This window comes from Plecotus auritus (assembly GCF_963455305.1).
Source record: "Plecotus auritus genome assembly, chromosome: 9".
Lineage (NCBI taxonomy): Eukaryota > Metazoa > Chordata > Mammalia > Chiroptera > Vespertilionidae > Plecotus > Plecotus auritus.
The window spans coordinates 147,688,797-147,706,799 of record NC_137783.1 but is presented as its reverse complement, the minus strand read 5'-3'; the positions used below and the strand labels follow the sequence as shown (position 1 = coordinate 147,706,799).

Genomic DNA, 18,003 nt, shown 5'->3' with positions numbered 1-18,003 from the left:
GGGCCGCAGGGTACCCTCCCACGTAACAGGCCACAGAATCCACAAGGGCTTCCGGCTGAGCATCCCAGCCCACAGGTCCTTCTCCCTTTCTCCCTGTGGCCCCTGCTGCCGCTGGTCCTCTCCTCCACCTCCTGCCTCAGCCTTCTCCTCTCCAGCATGTGCATCTCGGAGCCTCCTGCACTTTGAACACCAGGCGGGGAGCAGGGCCTAGGATGGTAGGGGAGCCGTTAGGGGACAGTTCAGTTCTGCTCTGAGCCACAACCTGGGAGAAGGACCTATGCTGGCTGGAGGCAGTATGGCATAGCCACTCCTCGGAGGGACTGCTGCACACTTGCTGAGCCCTGACCTCCACACGAGGGAGCCACAGGGGCCCGGCTTGCTCACACTTCAGACACAGCATCTGCCCTGGACGTGCTGAGCGTGGGGAGGCCTTCAGGACTGGTCTGTGGTGCCTGCTATAGGGGTTTCCACTGGGGTGGGGTGCTGGGCAGAGCAGAGCCCAGAAGGTGGCCAGACGTATTGGGATGTAAGGATGGAGGATCTCAAGGTGAAGTCACGGTGCAGGCCAAGGAGGAGGGATAGCCAGTAACAGCCTGCAGGAACACGCGTAGGGGGTGGCCTTGGCCAAGGCCAGGTGCAGAATGACCCTCAGATCATTGTCACATGAGAGGAAGATGCAGGGGCCGTGGGAGCAATGGTGAAACGGCCACACCCTACCCAGCAGAAGGTCTGCATACAGAGATGCCCCACACTCAGGGTCTCCAGCCAAGGTCCTGGAGAGACTTGCCCAAGTGCCCGCCCTCCCTAAGGCCTCGGCTCCCTAGTCCCCGGGTGGTGGTGTGAACAGGGCAGGGCGCGGGGGCTGCACTGGCAGCGAAGGCAGTGGGGCCAGCTGTATGAGGGAGAGAAGTTGTCATTGTGCATGTGGGCTGCTGGGTTAGGGGGCTCTTCAGTTGCCAGTCTCTGCTGCCCTGAAAAGCCTTCCCAAACATACCTGCAGTGTAACTGCTGGATATTCAGGGAATTTACAAAGTCACACACCGTCACATGCTGTAGCCGATGGCCTGTGCCCCTCCATTCCATTGAGGCCCATGGGGCCTGTCCCTGCATGAGAGCCTGGTGGGAATGAGCAGGTGCAGATGTCCCTGGAAGCGGGGTGCAGTGAGCCCCCAGCGCCTCCTGCACAAGACATGCTCCTGGTCCCAGGACATTCCACCTGCAGCTTCTAGGAGCCCTGCATCGGTCAGGGTCCCCGAGGAAACCAGGAGGGTGCGGGTGGGTATGCACATGAATGCTAGCGGGCCTGAGACGGGTCAGCAGGAAATCGAGCTTGGGTGATGTCGCAGGCTGGCCTGCAGGACCTAGCTGGTACCAACTACCACGTTAATGAGATGTCTTTTAAGAAGCAACACCCAAAGTTGGACCAGACAGGCCAAGTTGACACCTCAAGCTACCGTCACAGGCCTGCCCCCACACACCCTCCACTAGCCTTCCCAGCTCAGCCAGGCTTCTTTCAGATCCCGGACTGTTTTTGCCAGATGCCAAACCCCTGGTGTCAAAGTACAAAAAGCCAGTTTTCACTGTAACTCGTCTGCCTTCATTGAGGAGCAGAAGGCATGAGCCCCAGCTGTGGGCTCCAGGCCTGGCGTAGTCCTGGGTGCAACATTGTGCAGCTCGGGCCAGCAGCCCACACTCACTCAACATGGCAGACGGCCAAGGAGCTGAGGTGGCTGAATGAGGGCGTGGGGTCCTCAAAGTTCTCTCTTCACGTCTTCTGTTGGGTTTTCTGAGCCGGGCTGACGAGGGAGGACAGGGACTCTGTTGGCAGGTGGGTTGGTCATTGTCACTGCAGCTGAAGAGTGGCTCTGGAAATAGGCAGGAAAAGGGAAGGTGTCAACCAGGAACTGTTGGCCAGGCCAGTGTAGAGTGCCCTACTAATGCCATGGGAAGACACTGGGCCTGGCTGCTGCTTCTCATCACTGGATGGGTAGAGTGGTCGTGTGTCTACACTGTAGCTGCAAGGGAGGCAGCAAGAAGTCGGCCAGGGTATGCCAGTCATCTATGGCTGCATGACGAACGAATCCAACACATTGCACCATAAACGGTGCATGCTTGTCCTCTCGGTGGTCAGGACCTGCCATGCCCAGCTGGGTGCTTGGCTCTAAGGATGACAGGCCATGGCTGCACAGGAGCAGGAGCTGCTGTGGGCAGGATTCAGGTCCCCAGGGGCCTCTCACCAGTTGGTCCGCTTCAACGAAATGGTGAGAGGGGAGCCAGACTTGGTGGCCCGGTTTCGGAGATGACTCCCACTTTCCCACATTCTTCTGTCAGAAGCTGGTCAATGGCCCACCCACACCCTAGGGAGGGCCGCACAGGCGTGAATCCAGGAAGCAGGGTGGTGGGGGTCTGTCTCGCACTGTCACAGGGACAGCTCCACCCCAGGGGCAGCCCCAGACCAGGACACGGTGACCAGGTCAGCATTGACGACCAAGGAGGGAGGGTGGCCCTGAGCGCAGTGGGGTAAGGGCTCATGTGAGAAGGTGCTGCCAGCCTGGGGCTCTGTGGGCTGCATCCCCGCCCTGCCCAGCAGCCCAGTCCCATGGAGTGGCCTGGGCTGGGCAGCAGGGAGGGCCACCAGTCCCTGAGGGCAGAGACACAGAGGGTGGCCTGGGGAAGCTGAGGTTGCCCCTCCTCTGCACCATGTCTCGGCCATTTATAGCCAAGCAAGGGTGCCTGGCCTGCCCCAATCCCACCCCAGCTCCTGCATGCTCCTGCTCCCCTCACAGCCCTCCCTGGGTGGGGCCCACTTTCCTCAAGGAGGCTGTGGGACTGCCACACAGCAAATCACCCCAGGGTCATGGTGCCATACCAGATGGACCCGGCCGGGTCAGGATGGGTTCTCCTTCTGGTTGGGTTCCAGTGCGTGCTGCTGGGCCCAGACAAGGAGGGAGGATGGGGTGTTAGGCCAGGGCTGTGGGATTAGCGGTAGGGTTATGGAGTCAGGCATGGGTGGAGAGATCAGGGTGTGAGTGGAGACGGACGAGGCAGGTCGAGGTTAGGATGGTAATATCAGGGTGATAAGGGGCTCAGGGTCCAGGGCGGGAGGAATCAGAGCTCAGGAGGCAGTCGGGAGGTCAGGATGGTGGGGTCAGGGGCAGGGCAGACCTGTCCCTGAGGTGTGAGCAGCCCCTCGCTCCACCCCACAGGCTGGCCAAGAAATCCTGGTTTGGGAACTTCATCAGCCTCGAGAAGGAGGAACAGATCTTCCTGGTCATCAAGGACAAGCCCCTGAGCTCCATCAAAGCCGACATCGTTCATGCCTTCCTGTCGGTGAGCCTTGTCCTGCCCCAGAGGGTCCATTCACTGGACAGACAGACACTGTCTCCACCTGCCCCAGCGGGGAGGGGAAGGGGACCCTGGAGGAGCAGGTGTGGGCCAGGCAGGGGCATGTGTGGCTGGAGGGTTGAGGGGTTGACAAAGCAAGCCATGCTGTGAACAGGTCCCAGGTGGGCTGTGACAGAGGGTGGCACTGGGGACAGGGATACACCCTGAGGGCTGATGCACAGGAAGCCTCAACAGAGGGACCTCCGCCGGACCCAGGGGATGTGCCAAGGCCTGTCTGTTTTCCTGAGTGCCCTTTGCCTGCCCCACATGCTGCTGGCCTCCTGCAGCCCCTGCCTCCCACCGAGTGCTGAGGGGGCTATGCTGGGCCTTCTATGGGTTCCCTTGTCTTTGCCGGATCACCAGGTGCAGGGAGCAGAAAGCCCTGAGGGTTTTCTTCCAGATTCACGCCAGGGGGTCCCACCCGCCTGTGTGGGGCCTGCCTTGTGCTGGGTCCCCCAGGATCACAGCTTAGGGGGGAATCCCAGGATCACGGCGGGGGGGGGGGGAGGGTCCTAGCCGCTGCAGCTCCAGCTCAAGCCCCACCACCAGGTGGGCAGAGATTGCCAGGGGTTTCTCTGAGCCCAGCCTCAGCGCCCCGTCACAGGCTGCCGCCCAGGTTCCCTTAGGGCTATGAGGACAGCGGGCACTCCTCCCAGAGGTTCAGGGGCCAGGAGAGCCCAGAACCAGGCAGGGGTCAGCCTCACACTGGACACAGGTACACTGGCCCCTTTGACTCCCCTGTACCTTGCCCTCTTCCTTAGGGCCCATGTCTGGGCCTCTGTCCCCCCTGACCTCACCCCATGACCCCCAAGCCCCTTCTGCTGTTCCTGGAACACCAAGAGTCCCTCCTCCCCGTGGGGCATGGACTCAGCCACCGCCCTCTAATGCTTCCCAGTATGGCTGGCCCTTCTGACCTCGGGTGCTGGGCACTCCTGGGGGCAGAACCCTGTCTTCGGGGGGACCCTAAGGCAAGACCGCCTGCTGGGTTTATTGTGACCAGTTTCCTTTGTTGCCCACAACCCAAATACGCAGAGGGGGTCAACCGGGTGCAGAGCCTCAGGCACTGTTGTCAGCGATGGCCCTGGCCTTGGCCTCAGGTGGCTGTTCTCAGTGCCAATAGAGGCTTCAGCCTTGGTCCCCTGTCCTCACTGCTGCTCTGAGGGTCACCCCTCCCACCTGCATGTTTACTCATCGCTTCTTAGAAAGCCCTCCCCCGGGGTCTTGGTCAGTCCTGCTCTTGGCTCTCATGGCCACACCCTGAGGGCCCTGCTGGTGGTGGCTTCCGCGGGTAGAGGTTGGCTGGAGGGGCTGGCCTGTGGGTCCCTTTTTAGAAGCTCAGGGTGGGGGCTGGGTCCCTGCTCACATCGAACTGCCACTCTGCAGATTCCCAGTCTCAGCCACAGCGTCATCTCCCAGACCAGCTTCCGGGCCGAGTACAAGGCGACAGGAGGCCCGGCAGTGTTCCAGAAGCCCGTCAAGTTCCAGGTGGACATCACCTACAGCGAGGGTGGGGCGGCACAGAAGGAGAACGGCATCTACTCCGTCACATTCACGCTTCTATCAGGTGAGCTGCTGGGTCCAGGGCCCGGGCTCCGGCCACCTCGCCCAGGCTTAACCCGCTGTCTCCCCCAGGCCCGAGCCGCCGCTTCAAGAGGGTCGTGGAGACCATTCAGACACAGCTACTGAGCACACACGACCAGCCCTCCACCCAGCACTTGTCAGGTGAGGCGGCGCTCAGCTCGGCCGCCCTGTGGGCCATCGAGTGGGCGTGGCCCCTCCGCCGCCCCCCAGGGAGCAGGGCCTCCCCAGCACAGTGGGCCAGCCCGAGTCTGCACACCCAGGGAGGTAGGGCCCAGCACACCACACTGAAAGGCACCTCTTGTCCACTGTAGAACCCTCCCCGCCAGCGCCAGGACTAAGCTGGGGTGCTGGGCTTAAAGGCCAGAAGGTGGCCACCAGCTACGAGAGTAGCCTCTGACGCTGGCAGGTAAGGTGTCCCGCCCTACCGCTGGGGCAAGGAGGGGGCTGCAGTCACATCCTCTGGCAAGAGCCAGGCTGGCCCTGAGAAGGGCACCCTGTGCCCACTCACATGGCCAGTGGCCAGCTCCCGGCCCTTGACAAGCTGTGCAAGCCCAGAACCCAGGCTGAGTCTCGGGGCACAGGGCAGGCTGCCCCCGGGACTCCCCAGCGAGAGCAGGCCCCGGGAAAGCAGTGGCCAAGGTCCTGCCTGGAGCCCTGGCCCCTCGGGATTCCCCCGCAGCAGTGCCCTGTGAGGGCTGTGGCCCTGGAGCCTGGATATGTGGTGGGGTTGCTTGCCGTGTGCCCTCCCTGAGAAGGCCTGTGACTGTCTGGCCTTGAGCAGGAGAGGGGGCCTCAGGCCCCAATCAAAGCAAGGGCTCCCCAGCTGGGCCTAGAGAAGCCATCCAGGGGAAGGGGCTCCCAGGCCTGAGGGTCATGCCTGGCGGGGCGTGGGCTGCACTGGTATGGGTGTGTGAGCCCTGCGTGAGTCGCCGTCTGTTGGTGAGGGTGTGCAGTGTGTGTCTGGATGGTGGTGAGGTGCAGGGTTGTCGTGAGGCCTGTTCTGACATTTGGGACCTGAGGAGCAGAGTGTCCAGCCCTTGTCTGCCTCTCTGACCCCCCTGCGGCCAGCTAGGGCCTCAGTGGACCCTTCCCTGACCTGCTGTGCTTCTGTGTGGAGTTCTAAAGGACAGGCCGGCCCAGCGTCCAACCCACCCTGCCATCCTCATTCCATCGTCTGTTTTTCACTGCCCTCTTCTTCTCCCTAACATGTCCCTCAGCACCCTGACCCTAGCCCAGGTGTGGGCCCACTCTCCTGGCTGTTGGGGTAGGGGGCAGGCAGGCCAGGTACCTCTGGCTCCTGAGCCGTTAAGGTCTCCGTCTGGAGCAGTGCAGTGCTGACAGGGAAACTGAGGCTGGGAAAAACAGAGCTTGTCTGGGAAGGGGAGCCAAGACCAGGGCCTGGCATGCTCATGCCCAGCGGGCATCTGTGCCTGCAGCCATTCCAGAGCAGGGGCCTTGCTGGCCTGGACCAATGAGCTCTGGGCCCCCACCCATCTCCCTCGCCCTCCTTAAGCAAGTTCTCTTCCTGGGGAGCCCAACCTGGTACCTCAGCCCATTCCCTGACCCCATCCCCTGGCCTCCCTCCCACACTGGATGCTCTTGTCCAGCAAGCTCAGTCCCAGGGCCATCATGGGACCTTCAACCACCACACCGAGTCCTCTGGTGGCCACTCCAACAGGGCCCCCAGCCTGGCCTACAGAGGGGAGGCCCCAAGGGCACATCCCACCTGCAGCAAGGGCTTTGCCAGCACCAACACTCCCAGGCCCAGCAGCAGGTGGGAGGGTCAGGGTAGGGTACTGCAGACCTGCAGGATGAGGACACGTGGGTGGCCAGTGCAGACCATGGCCATAGTCGTGTGGTCGTGGGCTTCTCAGCTCCACAGCGTGTCCTGGACCCAGGGCAGGAGAGTGGGAGAGGCTCTGGTTGCGGCAGGACCCTATACTACCCAGGTGGCCCTCACCTAATACCTGCACTCTGAGCCCGCCCACTCCATACCTACCCTCTTTGGGCTCCACTCCTCAGACCCCACTCCCTGCCCTGAGCCTCTGCTTGTCCCTGAGGGGCCGGTGGGAAGCCGTGTTCACATCCCCCTCTCTCCGTTCTGTGCTCCAGACACCACTAACTGTGTGGAGATGATGACGGGGAGGCTTTCCAAGTGTGGTAAGAACCCTCATCGCCTGGGCCTCCCGCCTATCACCCCACCTGCAACCCGCTCCCGGCTGGGTGCTGCGCCTGCCACCCCTGGGGCTGTCCTGGGGTCTGTGTGTAGCTTGGGGCCCAGACACACACGGGACTCAGGGTAGGCCCCCGCACGCCCAGCCTCCTGCCTCTGCCAGGAACACCCTGTCACTCACCCAAGAGCAGCCACAGGCCTGGCCCTAGGATCAGGGTGGGCCAGGGAGGGACCCCAGTGTTCAGAGCATGCCCCGAGACCAGTGCGGGTCACATGTGCAGGCTCTGACCGGGGATCACGGTGGACTGCAGTCTGGAGCAGGCCCGCCCCAGACCCTCTGTCCACTGGAAAGGTGCAGGGACCCGCTCCTGCTGGGACCCGTGAGCTACCCAGGCCACACGACACTCCCCTCCCACTGTACCTGGCAGGGAGAGGAGGGACCTGGTAGGGCTCAGGTTTAGGAACTAGAGCAAAGGTGCCCCATCAGTGCACCTGGACAGGGAGCACAGGCCCCAGGTCAGGGTGGTCATCCCATCCCTACCCCTTCCTCTTGACCTCAGGACATTCCCACTCTGGCTGCCTGCCCCCCACCCTTCCACACCCAAGCTCTCCATGCCTGTCCATCCATCCTTCCATCCGTCTGTCCGCTGTGTCCACGTTGTGTGGCCTGGGCTGGCCAGGGGAGGAGTATGGCAGGCACGCTGGCTCCAGCCTCCCCACCCAGAGCAGACCCTGTGGCCTCCTGCCAAGAGCCAGATGCCCGTCCCAGGGTCCTGCTCCCTGGGGATGTGGCAGCCCTGTCTGTGTGGCTCTGAGTTCAGAGTGGGCTGGCCAGCCGGCAAGGGCCCGGGGCTGACAAGGGGAGACTCTGAGACTGGTGTCTGAGCTCCGTGTCTGGCTGAGGCCAAGGGAGGCGCTGCACCTGCAAGGCCAGGCCTGGTGAGGGAGGAGGGGTCTCTCCACCTGCCTTGGGTTCCCGCCCCACAGATCAGAGGCCTAGAGGTCCCAGCTCATGTCCCCAAAGCCTCAACCCCTCCCGTGAGCCCCTGGCACAGAGGGTATCCCGCCGGCCGGCCGCCTGCCCACCCTGCTTGCTGTCACCTGTCCCCTCCCCCTACGCCCATCTCAGACCTCATCTCGTTGGGTTTTTCTTTCTCTCGCCAAGGCCCTTTCGTTCATTTGTTTGTTTGTTCTCTTTCTCTCTCCTTCCCTCCCTTCTTCTTTCTCGCCCCTTTTTTTTCTTTTTTCTTTTCTTTTGTCTTCTGTTCTGTGTACCCAGGCAGCCCATTGAGTAACTTCTTTGACGTAATTAAACAACTTTTTTCAGACGAGAAGAACGGGCAGGCGGCCCAGGCCCCCAGCACGCCCGCCAAGCGGAGTGCCCACAGTCCACTCGGTGACTCGGCGGCCGCTGGCCCTGGCCCTGGAGGGGATGCCGAGTACCCAACGGGCAAGGACACGGCCAAGACGGGGCCACCCGCCGCCCGCCACGAGCAGCCTTAGACACATAGCCCCTCCCCCCCCCAGCACGGCCCTGACAGTGGCCACCAAGGCTACCGAGCCACCTGCCCGCCCAGAGTGGACCCGGGGCCACACCCACCTACCCATCTAGACTGCTGTGAAGCGGGGGAGGAAAGGATAGGGGCACCGGGGGCCAGGGCCTGTGGCCGGTCCACCCGTGCCTGCTCTCTCTTTCTCTCGCTGTTTCTCTCTCTGCCTGTCTCTGACAACGTCACTGTTTCCGCTCTGATACCAGGAATTATCCCGAAAAGTTAACATGTCAACATGTCACCTCCACGAGGCCGTCCTCTGGGCTCCGCGCCGGACACCGGCCCGCTGAAGGCAGCTGCTGTGGACCTGCCTCTCCTCTCCTGCTGTTGTGGCGTGCCCGGCGGCGAGGCCCTGCCCACCGCCACTGCCTCCGTCCACCTGCCCGCGTGGCACTCTGCCCGGTTTCTGCTCCGCATGGCCATGGGGAGGAGGACCTGGCTCCGAGGGGAAGCTGCCTCCAGCCTGCCGACAGACTTGCAGTGACTAGAGCCCTCGGCAGGTCCTGTCGCCCAGGCTGCCTCCAGAACGGGGGCCGTGGTGGGCAAAGCATCCGAGAGGCGGGCAGAGGGCACTTGCAGCCTCTCCTCAGCCCCTTCCTTCTGCAGCACCCCCTCCCCAGTCCATCGACACCTCGGCACCCACGCTGCTGCTAGCTGGCACCCAGTCCTCCCGGCTCGTCGCTGCAGGTGCTCTTGGGCCTGCGTTCCTGTCCTGGCTCGGGTGGAACTGGACCCAGAGGCAGCAGGCTGGCCGAGATCAGTATTATTTATTTGCTGTTTTAACTTATTGAGTTTCTTTACTTCTCTGTTCAGGGAAGGGGCAGCAGCAGCATCTTCCTGCCGTCTGTCTGTCTGTCTGTCTGTCTGTCTCGGGCAGGGTGGGTCTGGGCCCAGGTGCCCTGAGGACGCAGCCGATGGGGCACTGGGGGGCAGGCCGGTGGGTGCAGTGCCGGCAAGCTACTGTAAACTTTAAAGAATTCCTGCAAGATATTTTTATAAACTTTTTTTCTTGGTTGTTTTTGGAAAAGGGTGTGGGGGAGGGGAGCCGCTGGGCAGGGCTAGGTTTTGTGTTCGGTTCTTGCTCTTGGTTCTTTCTATACACACACATATATATTTAAAGAACGGCGCAGGCCACTCTGTCTGCTCTGTCCGTCCTGGGTAGAAGCAACTCCAGTCCCATGGGCGCCACCGCCCAGGGACCCTCCACCAGGTCCAGGATGGGGACCCTCTTGGTTCTGTGTCCGAGAGCAGGGTAGGAGGAAGGCCCTGGGCTGGCCCCCACCCACTCACAGGATGGCAGGGGCACCGCAGAGTTTTTTACTAAAATGACAAAAAGTGAAAAAAAAAACCACAAAAAAAACACCACATAACCAAGAACAGTCAGCGGCGTCCTCTGCAGTGTTTCCTGTGCGGGTGCAGCCGCTCGCTTTGCCCATCCCCAGCTAATGCTTGTGTTTCTTCCTGTGGGTATGGCCAGCTCGGTGGCACAGACCCCGACCGTGGTGTCAAGGGCACCGGGCAGCCGGAAGCCGGGAGGGCAGGTCTGATTGCATGCCTTCGCTGTGATGGGTCCACTTTGCTTCTGGTGTTTCCCCGCAGCCCACCCGCCTGCCCGCCCTCGGTCGAGGATAGATTTTAACGCTTCTATACACTGGCCCCACCACAGGCTGGGCTTCCACATAAGAACTATTAAACGCCCTATAACAGCAAAGCCACAGGTACAAGCGGGGGCTTCTCAAGAGGCAGAGGACACCGAAAGCAATATCTCTTCGTCAGCCTTCCTCTTTTGTACTTGGGACACATGCAGACGTCACGGAAACAAACAAGCCCACCCCATGTACCCCTGTCAAATAACTGTGAGCAACTTTAGTTCCGGAACAATAAATTCCTTCAGTAAAGACACTGACACCAGTCTCAGTCAAGGTGGGCGGGGTGGGGACACGGGCGGCCTGGGATCACCAGCTTGTGTCCCCCACGTGTGCTGCTCAGGGCTCTGCAGGGGTGGGTGGTATGGCCTCTGCCTCAGCTGAAGAGGACAGACGCTGTGGGGGGCGGGGGGGGGGTGCTGCCCCAGTCTGAGCTAGGTAAGCTGCTGGGCTGGGTGGGAGGAGAGGCCCAGGGGCACAGGGAAGCCTCACCCAAAGCGGACCAAGAGCACCACCCCCTGCTTGACCACGGCCACTGCTGCCACCCCAGACCTCAGGGTGTCACCCAGCACTTGGGCTTCTTCCTGGAGGATCTTTTCAATCCTTTTTTGGGAAGAAGCCGATGGGGTTCTGTAGCCCAACCCTGGAAGTGAAGGGGGGCAATCCCAGCCACACCCTCAGCACCCGCCAGCCAGGGATGCAGGCACTTGGATCACATTTCAGCCAGCCACCCAACTGCTGCTGCACCAGGAAGGGCAGGCCCAGCCCCGTCGTAAGGGCAGCGCTTGGGGACCCACTGCACAGCCATGAGGATGGGGAAAGCATCCTGGATACAGCATCCAAGCAGAGAGCAGTCACCCTTGGAGGTCCCCGGCAAGCACACTGCCCCATACGTGGATGTCGGGCACAGCGCAGCCATGGGGCTAGCTGGGGAACGTCTCAGCACCAGCCATGTCCCCTGGGCTGGGTGTAGCACAGATCTACGGTGGCTCTCTGTGGTGGGGGCATCCTGTGCCTTGTACCATGTTAGCACTGCCCTGGTCACCCACTCCTGGGTGGCAATCAAACCGGTTCCCAGACATTGCCACAGGTGCCCTGGAGGCAGAATCAGCCCTTGATTCCTGCCCTCATCTCCTGCACCCCCTGCTGCAGGGGACAGTCCAAGGGTGCCTTGCTTCTCTGATTCAGTGGGGAGCCTACTGACAACTGGGCTTGCCTCTGAGAGGGTGGGTGCCCAGAGGTGCTTTGGAGACGCAGAGGGCACCAGGCTTCATTGCAAAGGCTGGACTGCAGAGCGTCTTGTTAACTTCAGCTTAGAAAACAGGCTGAAGGAATTTGGTGATGACACTCTCACAGGGCACAGGGTTACCCGACTCTCGGGGTGCTGGCTGCTGGCCATGGAGCAGCTTCCTGACGGCAATGGATCCCAAGGGGCAAAGCAGAGCCCAGGAGCCTTCATGCAGGGCGGGAAGCATTTGCCCAGGGCTGCCAGCATGCATGAGTCCAGCAGAACACATGATGGGACCTTCTGGAACAAAGTACAGAAGTCACGCAGAAACGATTCTGACGCCCTTCAGACTGAGTCACCAGGCTGGGGTTGCTTTGAGCACCAGGGGGTGCAGCCACCAGCAACCCCTGTGCAGCCCTCCGGACAGTGGTGCTGTGGGGGCAGGGCAGGCCCTCGTGGGAGGGGGCAGGCTGTGAAGGCTAGGCACCCAAGAGTGCACTTGGATTTTCTGAGAGCCCCAGGGGCCAACACCAAGAGCAGAAAGGATGACTTGAAATGTCTGGAACCTGGGGGAGGTGGGGGGGAGAGGCGCCTCTGGTCTCTAGCTCAGCCAAGACAAAGCCCAATTGACAGGGAGCTCTTGCCCTTGTAGGGAGATGTGGCAATAGGGCCTTCTGGTGGATATTATGAGAATAGCACCCTAGTACTGAATTCTGGGTGTCTGAAAAGAAAACCCAATTGAAGAAATTAAAAATGGTTGGCGGATTAATTACAAGCTACACAGACACGCTCCCAGGACCAAACTAGAATTACAAATAAAATACAAAAAAAAAAAACAAAACAAAACACAAAACCGTAAATAATCAACTGAAGACTAGCTGAAGAGAACCCTGATAACCAAGGACAGAAAGCGGAGACCACATAGATACTGGTAGGAAGGGCAGAGGCACGAAAGGGCTAGCTGGGCACCACAGACAGCAGCTGAAGTTCCGGAGAGATATCTCAGCTGTGGGAGGTTGCCACTGAGAACTCTGGGGTCTAATCCCCAATTGGGCCCCCAAGAAGAGAGTACCATTACTGAGAAAGGTGCCCACAAAACATCTGGCTGTGAAAAGCAGCAGGATTGCTATCTTCCAGGGAGAGACACCTAGAAATGCAGGCACTCTCTTAAAGGGCCAACACACAAAATTTCATGTGCAGGCACTCACCTTGGGCTCCAGCAGAGGGAGGGCAGAGTGGACTGGAGCTGTGTGAGCAGAAGCCAGGGTTGGGGGCTCTAGGGTTAGAGCTCAGAAGACAGACAGCCTGGTTTTCTGTGTTGAGTCCTTCTTCACACTACAGAGGTCATCTTTCTCAGGCAGAATTTTGTTGTCCAGGTGGTTTTTGCCTGGGTGGTGGTGGAGGGGAAGACAGTTGACCCACACTACGGGAAAACCCTTTGCCCCACCATGTGGCATTTCTCAGACCCATTAAGAGACTGAGAATAACAACTAGCCTCCAGGCAGAAGCAACTGCCCCACCCTATTGGAAAACCTCTCACCATACCTGTGAACAATTGCCTGAGTGCTACTCCAGACTGAATCCAATCAGTCTGTATGCAGAGGTGAGTCTCTGGAGGATTTGAGTCTTTGCCTGATCTAATTAGTCAGAAATAGCATTTGACTGTCCTGTACTAGAGATATGGAGGCATGGCAGACCTACCTAATACATAGTCACAAAACTAAACAGGCAACCAAAATGGGGAGACAAAATAAAAAGAAGAAAGAACAAGAGAATTCTCCAGAAAATAGATAAATGAAATGAAGATAAGAAACTTATCTGATACTAGTAGCCCTGCGCACGAATCTGTGCGCCAGTAGCTCTCTGAGGGGCCTGGCCACTCCGTGTCCGCTGCCCAGAGGTCTCCGTGGCCCAGAGGCCCATCTGCGCCCTGGCCTGGCGAGAGGCCCATCCACAGCAGGGCGCGAAATGCTTTCCTCATCACTGCGGCGATGAAGCAAGCATTCTGCCAGGCCACTCTCAGTGGCTGTGCCCCCCGGGACTGGGGGACTCTGGCGGGGCTGAGAGGACTGGGTGCCGCCATTTTGTGGCTATGGGTGCCACCATCTTTGTGATGGAGTGACAGTTAATTTGTATATTACCCTTTTATTAGATAGGATAGAGTTCAGAATAATGATGGTAAAGATACTCAACAGCTTAAGAAAAAAGATATAGTAACTATGAAAAAAGAACAGGCTGAAATAATGACATAGCACAAATAAAGATCACACTGGAAGGAATACACAGCAGATTAGGGAAAGCTGAATATTGGATCAGTGAATTAGAAGACAGGATAGAAAAAAAATCAATCAGAGAACCAAAAAGAAAAAGACAATGAAAAAACAGAACAGTTTAAGGAAGCTGTGGGACAACATGAAATGTAACAATCTTTGCATAATAGGTGTGCCAGAAGGGGAAGAAAGTGAGCAAGGGATAGAGAATGTGTTTGAAGAAATAATGGCAGAAAACTTCCCTAACCTGGTGAAGGAAAAAGTCACACAACTTCAGGAGGCACAGAGAGTCCCAAGCAAGAAGAACCCAAACAGACCAAAGCCCAGACACATCATAATTAAAATGCCAAAAATTAAAGACAAAGAGAGAAACTTAATGGCAACAAGAGAAAAGCAATTTGTTACCTACAAAGGAGCTACCATAGGCTATCAGCTGATTTCTCATCCAAAACTCTATAGGCCAGAAGGGATTGGAATTAAGTACTCAAGGTAATGAAAAGCAAGGATCTGAAACCAAGATTACTATATCCAGCAAGGCTATCATTCAAAACAGATGGTGAAATAAAGAGCTTTGCAGACAAAAAAAAAAAGGCTAAAGGAGTTTATTGCCAGCATTGTAAAAAATGCTAAAGGGACTGCTGTAATGAAAAGAAGAAATAGATCAAGAAACCGAGGCATACATAATTAAAATAGTGCCCTAGCCAGTTTGGCTCAGTGGATAGAGTGTCAGCCTGAGGACTGAAGGGTCTTGGGTTCGATTCTGGTCAAGGGCATATGCCCGGTAGGGGGCATGCAGGAGGCAGCCGATCAATGATTCTCTCTCATCATTGATGTTTCTATATCTCTCTCCCTCTCCCTTCCTCTCTGAAATCAATAAAAAAATATTTAAAAAAAGAAAATTCTTTCTAAAAAAATAAAATGACAAATAAATAAGTATCTATCAATAATAACTTTAAATGTAAATGGATTAAATGCTCCAATCAAAAGACATGGCTTAATGAATACAAAAACATGACACAACAGTATGCTATCTACAAGAGTCTCACCTCAGAACAAAAGACTCACACAGGATGAGTGAAGGGATGGAAAAAAATTTTTCCATGCAAATGGAGGCGAAAAAAAAAACAACCCTGGTGTAGCAATACTCATATCTGACAAAACAGACTTTAAAATGAGGGCCATCACAAGAAACAATAAAGGACACTACATAATGCTAAAGGGATCCATCCAACAAGAGGATATAATCCTGGTAAACATATATGCACCTAATATAGGCGCACCTAAATATATAAAAAAATATGCTTGAGGACTTTTAGGGGAGAGATCAACAATAGTTCTAGTAGCAGACTTTAGCACCTCACTGACTTCACTGGATAGATCTTCCAGAGGATTCATTACAATGGCGCCCTCTTGTGGACATTCTGAGAACAGCACTTCTTTTATGCCTGACTATTAAGTGGGAGGTCTTCATTCATGATGGTCCCTTAATAGAAGCAAAGCTTTCTCCATTTAACCCACGATGTTATCAATCATGTACAGGGATAAATGAGCCTGTAAGATTTTGCCAGTGTCACAAATGACACCATGTCCTGAGGCCAGCATCTTTATTTGCTTCTTCAGTGATTCACTTCAGCAGATATTAACCAATTTTATAATCCATGAAAGGCAAAATTAAAGGACACCATCCATAAAACAGAATAATTCCTATCAGCAACAAAGTTATGTGTGTATTACCTTATAAACTATATGGCTATATAGTGTGGTGATGTAATGAAGTAAAGACAGTAATAAGCAAACCTAGGACAAACGCTAATATGCATTTAATCACACAGCACGAAGCCATTTCTAACTACAGTTGAATGCGTATGTACATAAAATACATGAGTCAGGTCCTTATTGTTATACTATAACAGCATCAATTTCACACTATCATTTCACATAACAATTGGTGAGCTTTGACATTAGCTAAAACATTCAAAGAGTATAAACAAAATCAACAACAGCTTTACAAATACAAAAAAATTTTATTTTTTAGTGACTAAAATATTTTCCTCAAAAATTGTTAAAGAGCTATAACTTCCAAGTTTCCTTTTTTTTTAATAGCCTATAAGTTAGTATCATCATATTACTTTATTCTCAGGAATACTCTTAAATCTTGAACTAAATGCTAAATCAGTCTTATAAGCATATCTCCTTCACAAGTAATTATAAATATAAAATTTAGATGTAAAATATGAGTGACATTTGTCACAAATAGTGAATCCTTGTGTGAAAATTGTATTAATGTATATGTAAGCTCGTGTATATATGTATATGTTTTAAAACTGTGTAAATGTATTTTAAAAGTATTATATGTATACAAGCTAGTGTATATATTACTTTAAAAGACTGAGAAAAAAATTACCAAAACATAATCATATTCTATCTTGTATTAGCAATGGTTTGTTAACCATTATATTGTAAGTTCCTTAATTAGTGTCCAAATCTCACTCACTTTTATATCCTCACACTGCCCAATACAATAATTTACAAAAGTCGGGCACTCAATATTTGCTGCACTGAATTTAACAGATCACTTGTATACTCTGGAAAGGTGGGGAGTAGGATACTGGGAAACTGAGTCAAATAAAGGCACATGTGTAATCAGAGTGTTTCCTGTACCTGTGATAAGATAAACTTTGATAGATATCACAATACTAGAAAAGACCTAGAGAATAATAATTATCTAATGAGGGAAAATGGAAAAGCATCCACATATTAATTTTTAAAAATATATTTTTATTGATTTCAGAGGGAAAGGGAGAGGGAGAGAGATAGAAATATCAATGATGAGAAAGAATCACTGATTGGCTGCCTCCTGCATGCCCCACATTGGGAATGGAATCTGCAACCCAGGCATGTGCCCCAAACAGGAATTGAACCACAACCTCCTGGTTCACAAGTCAACACTCAACCACTGAGCCACGCTGGCCAGGCCACATATGAATTTTTTAAATTAGACTTATTGTATAGAGACAGTAAAAAAGAGAGTGACATAATTTAATAAATCTCTCTGTTCTAGAAACTGAGGTGACACAAATTTGAGTTAATGACCTTCAAGGTTTGGAAAGATGAATAAAGCATTTATTCAAAATAAGTGTAACCCCAGACATGATAACACTAAGCATGATATAAAACACATCCTAGCTAGCCCTGGATAGTGTGGCTCAGTTGGTTGACCATCATGCCATACACTGAGAGGCCACTGGTTCCATTCCCGGTAAGGGCACAAGCCCAGCTTTCGGGCTCAATCCCCAGAAAGGGGCATGTAGGGAGCAGCCAATCAATGTTTCCTCAATGTTTTCCTCTCTCTATCCCTCTCCCTTCCTCTTTCTCTAAAATCATTTTTTAAAAACACACCACAGATTTAAAAGGGGGCTCTAAGTGTTCAGAGAGTTCAAAGTACACAGTGCCAAAGCCTCATTTATGTTATCTATAAAATAAGAATGGTAAACTAAGTTTAAATTTTTATTTGTTAATTTGTAAATAAGCTCATTAACTGAAATAGTTATAAGTGCAATAGCAAATTGGAATAAACGGTATCAAGGCTACTTGTAGCAGTATAATTCTGATCTAATTGAGCTATGAAGAAGAATTCTTAGGCTATGGAGTATTCAAGAAATAGTTCAAGGGGATATTGAATTTGGCAGAAGGATAACATGGTAGTTCTTATTGACACAAATTGACCTGGAAAGTAAGAGATCCCTGATGAGCAGTTCTCACAAAATGAGATATGAAATGAAATATAGGTAGTAGTTTAAGGTTAAAAATCAAGGAAAGGTAGGAGGTAAGAGAGAAATGGAAACATTAAGAAGCTAGTAAAGATCAAGTAATTAAATATGAAAAGAGGGGTAACTGAAGAAGTGAGGTCTTGGAGTTAGGTAGAGCAGAAACATTGTTGAATGATTAACCTTAGGAAAAAAAGGAAAGAACACACTCTTTTCTTTCTTAGAAAGTAGAGTGAAGAATAAGGTGATAGGGCCAATGTACAAAGATTGTTGATGTTATAAAAAGGAATAGAATATTATAAAATCAAGTGTAAACCTGATATTAAATAAATTTCAAAATACCAGAACTAAGGAGAGTCTGAAAATATTATTGTAAATAAATAAACCAAAATTTTTTTCATTCA

The 18,003-nt window shown here is 54.2% G+C and overlaps 1 protein-coding gene across 17 annotated transcripts in view; it reads left to right on the top strand.

Moving 5' to 3' along the window:
- BRSK2 (BR serine/threonine kinase 2) overlaps positions 1–9,691 on the top strand; it is a 49,962-nt gene extending 40,271 nt beyond the window's left edge. For 4 of the 17 annotated variants that reach the window (XM_080688698.1, XM_080688689.1, XM_080688697.1 and 1 more), the window contains 5 exons: positions 3,207–3,330; positions 4,768–4,948; positions 5,017–5,106; positions 7,078–7,125; positions 8,418–9,691. In XM_080688698.1, the coding sequence (XP_080544824.1) occupies positions 3,207–3,330; positions 4,768–4,948; positions 5,017–5,106; positions 7,078–7,125; positions 8,418–8,641 (667 nt within the window). In that variant the 3' untranslated portion in view covers positions 8,642–9,691. Of the gene's footprint in view, positions 1–3,206; positions 3,331–4,767; positions 4,949–5,016; positions 5,107–5,276; positions 5,372–7,077; positions 7,126–8,417 lie in introns of all 17 variants that reach the window. The other 13 variants (XR_013961663.1, XR_013961665.1, XM_080688700.1 and 10 more) reach the window with 10 other exon arrangements.
- The last annotated feature ends 8,312 nt before the right edge of the window (positions 9,692–18,003 follow it).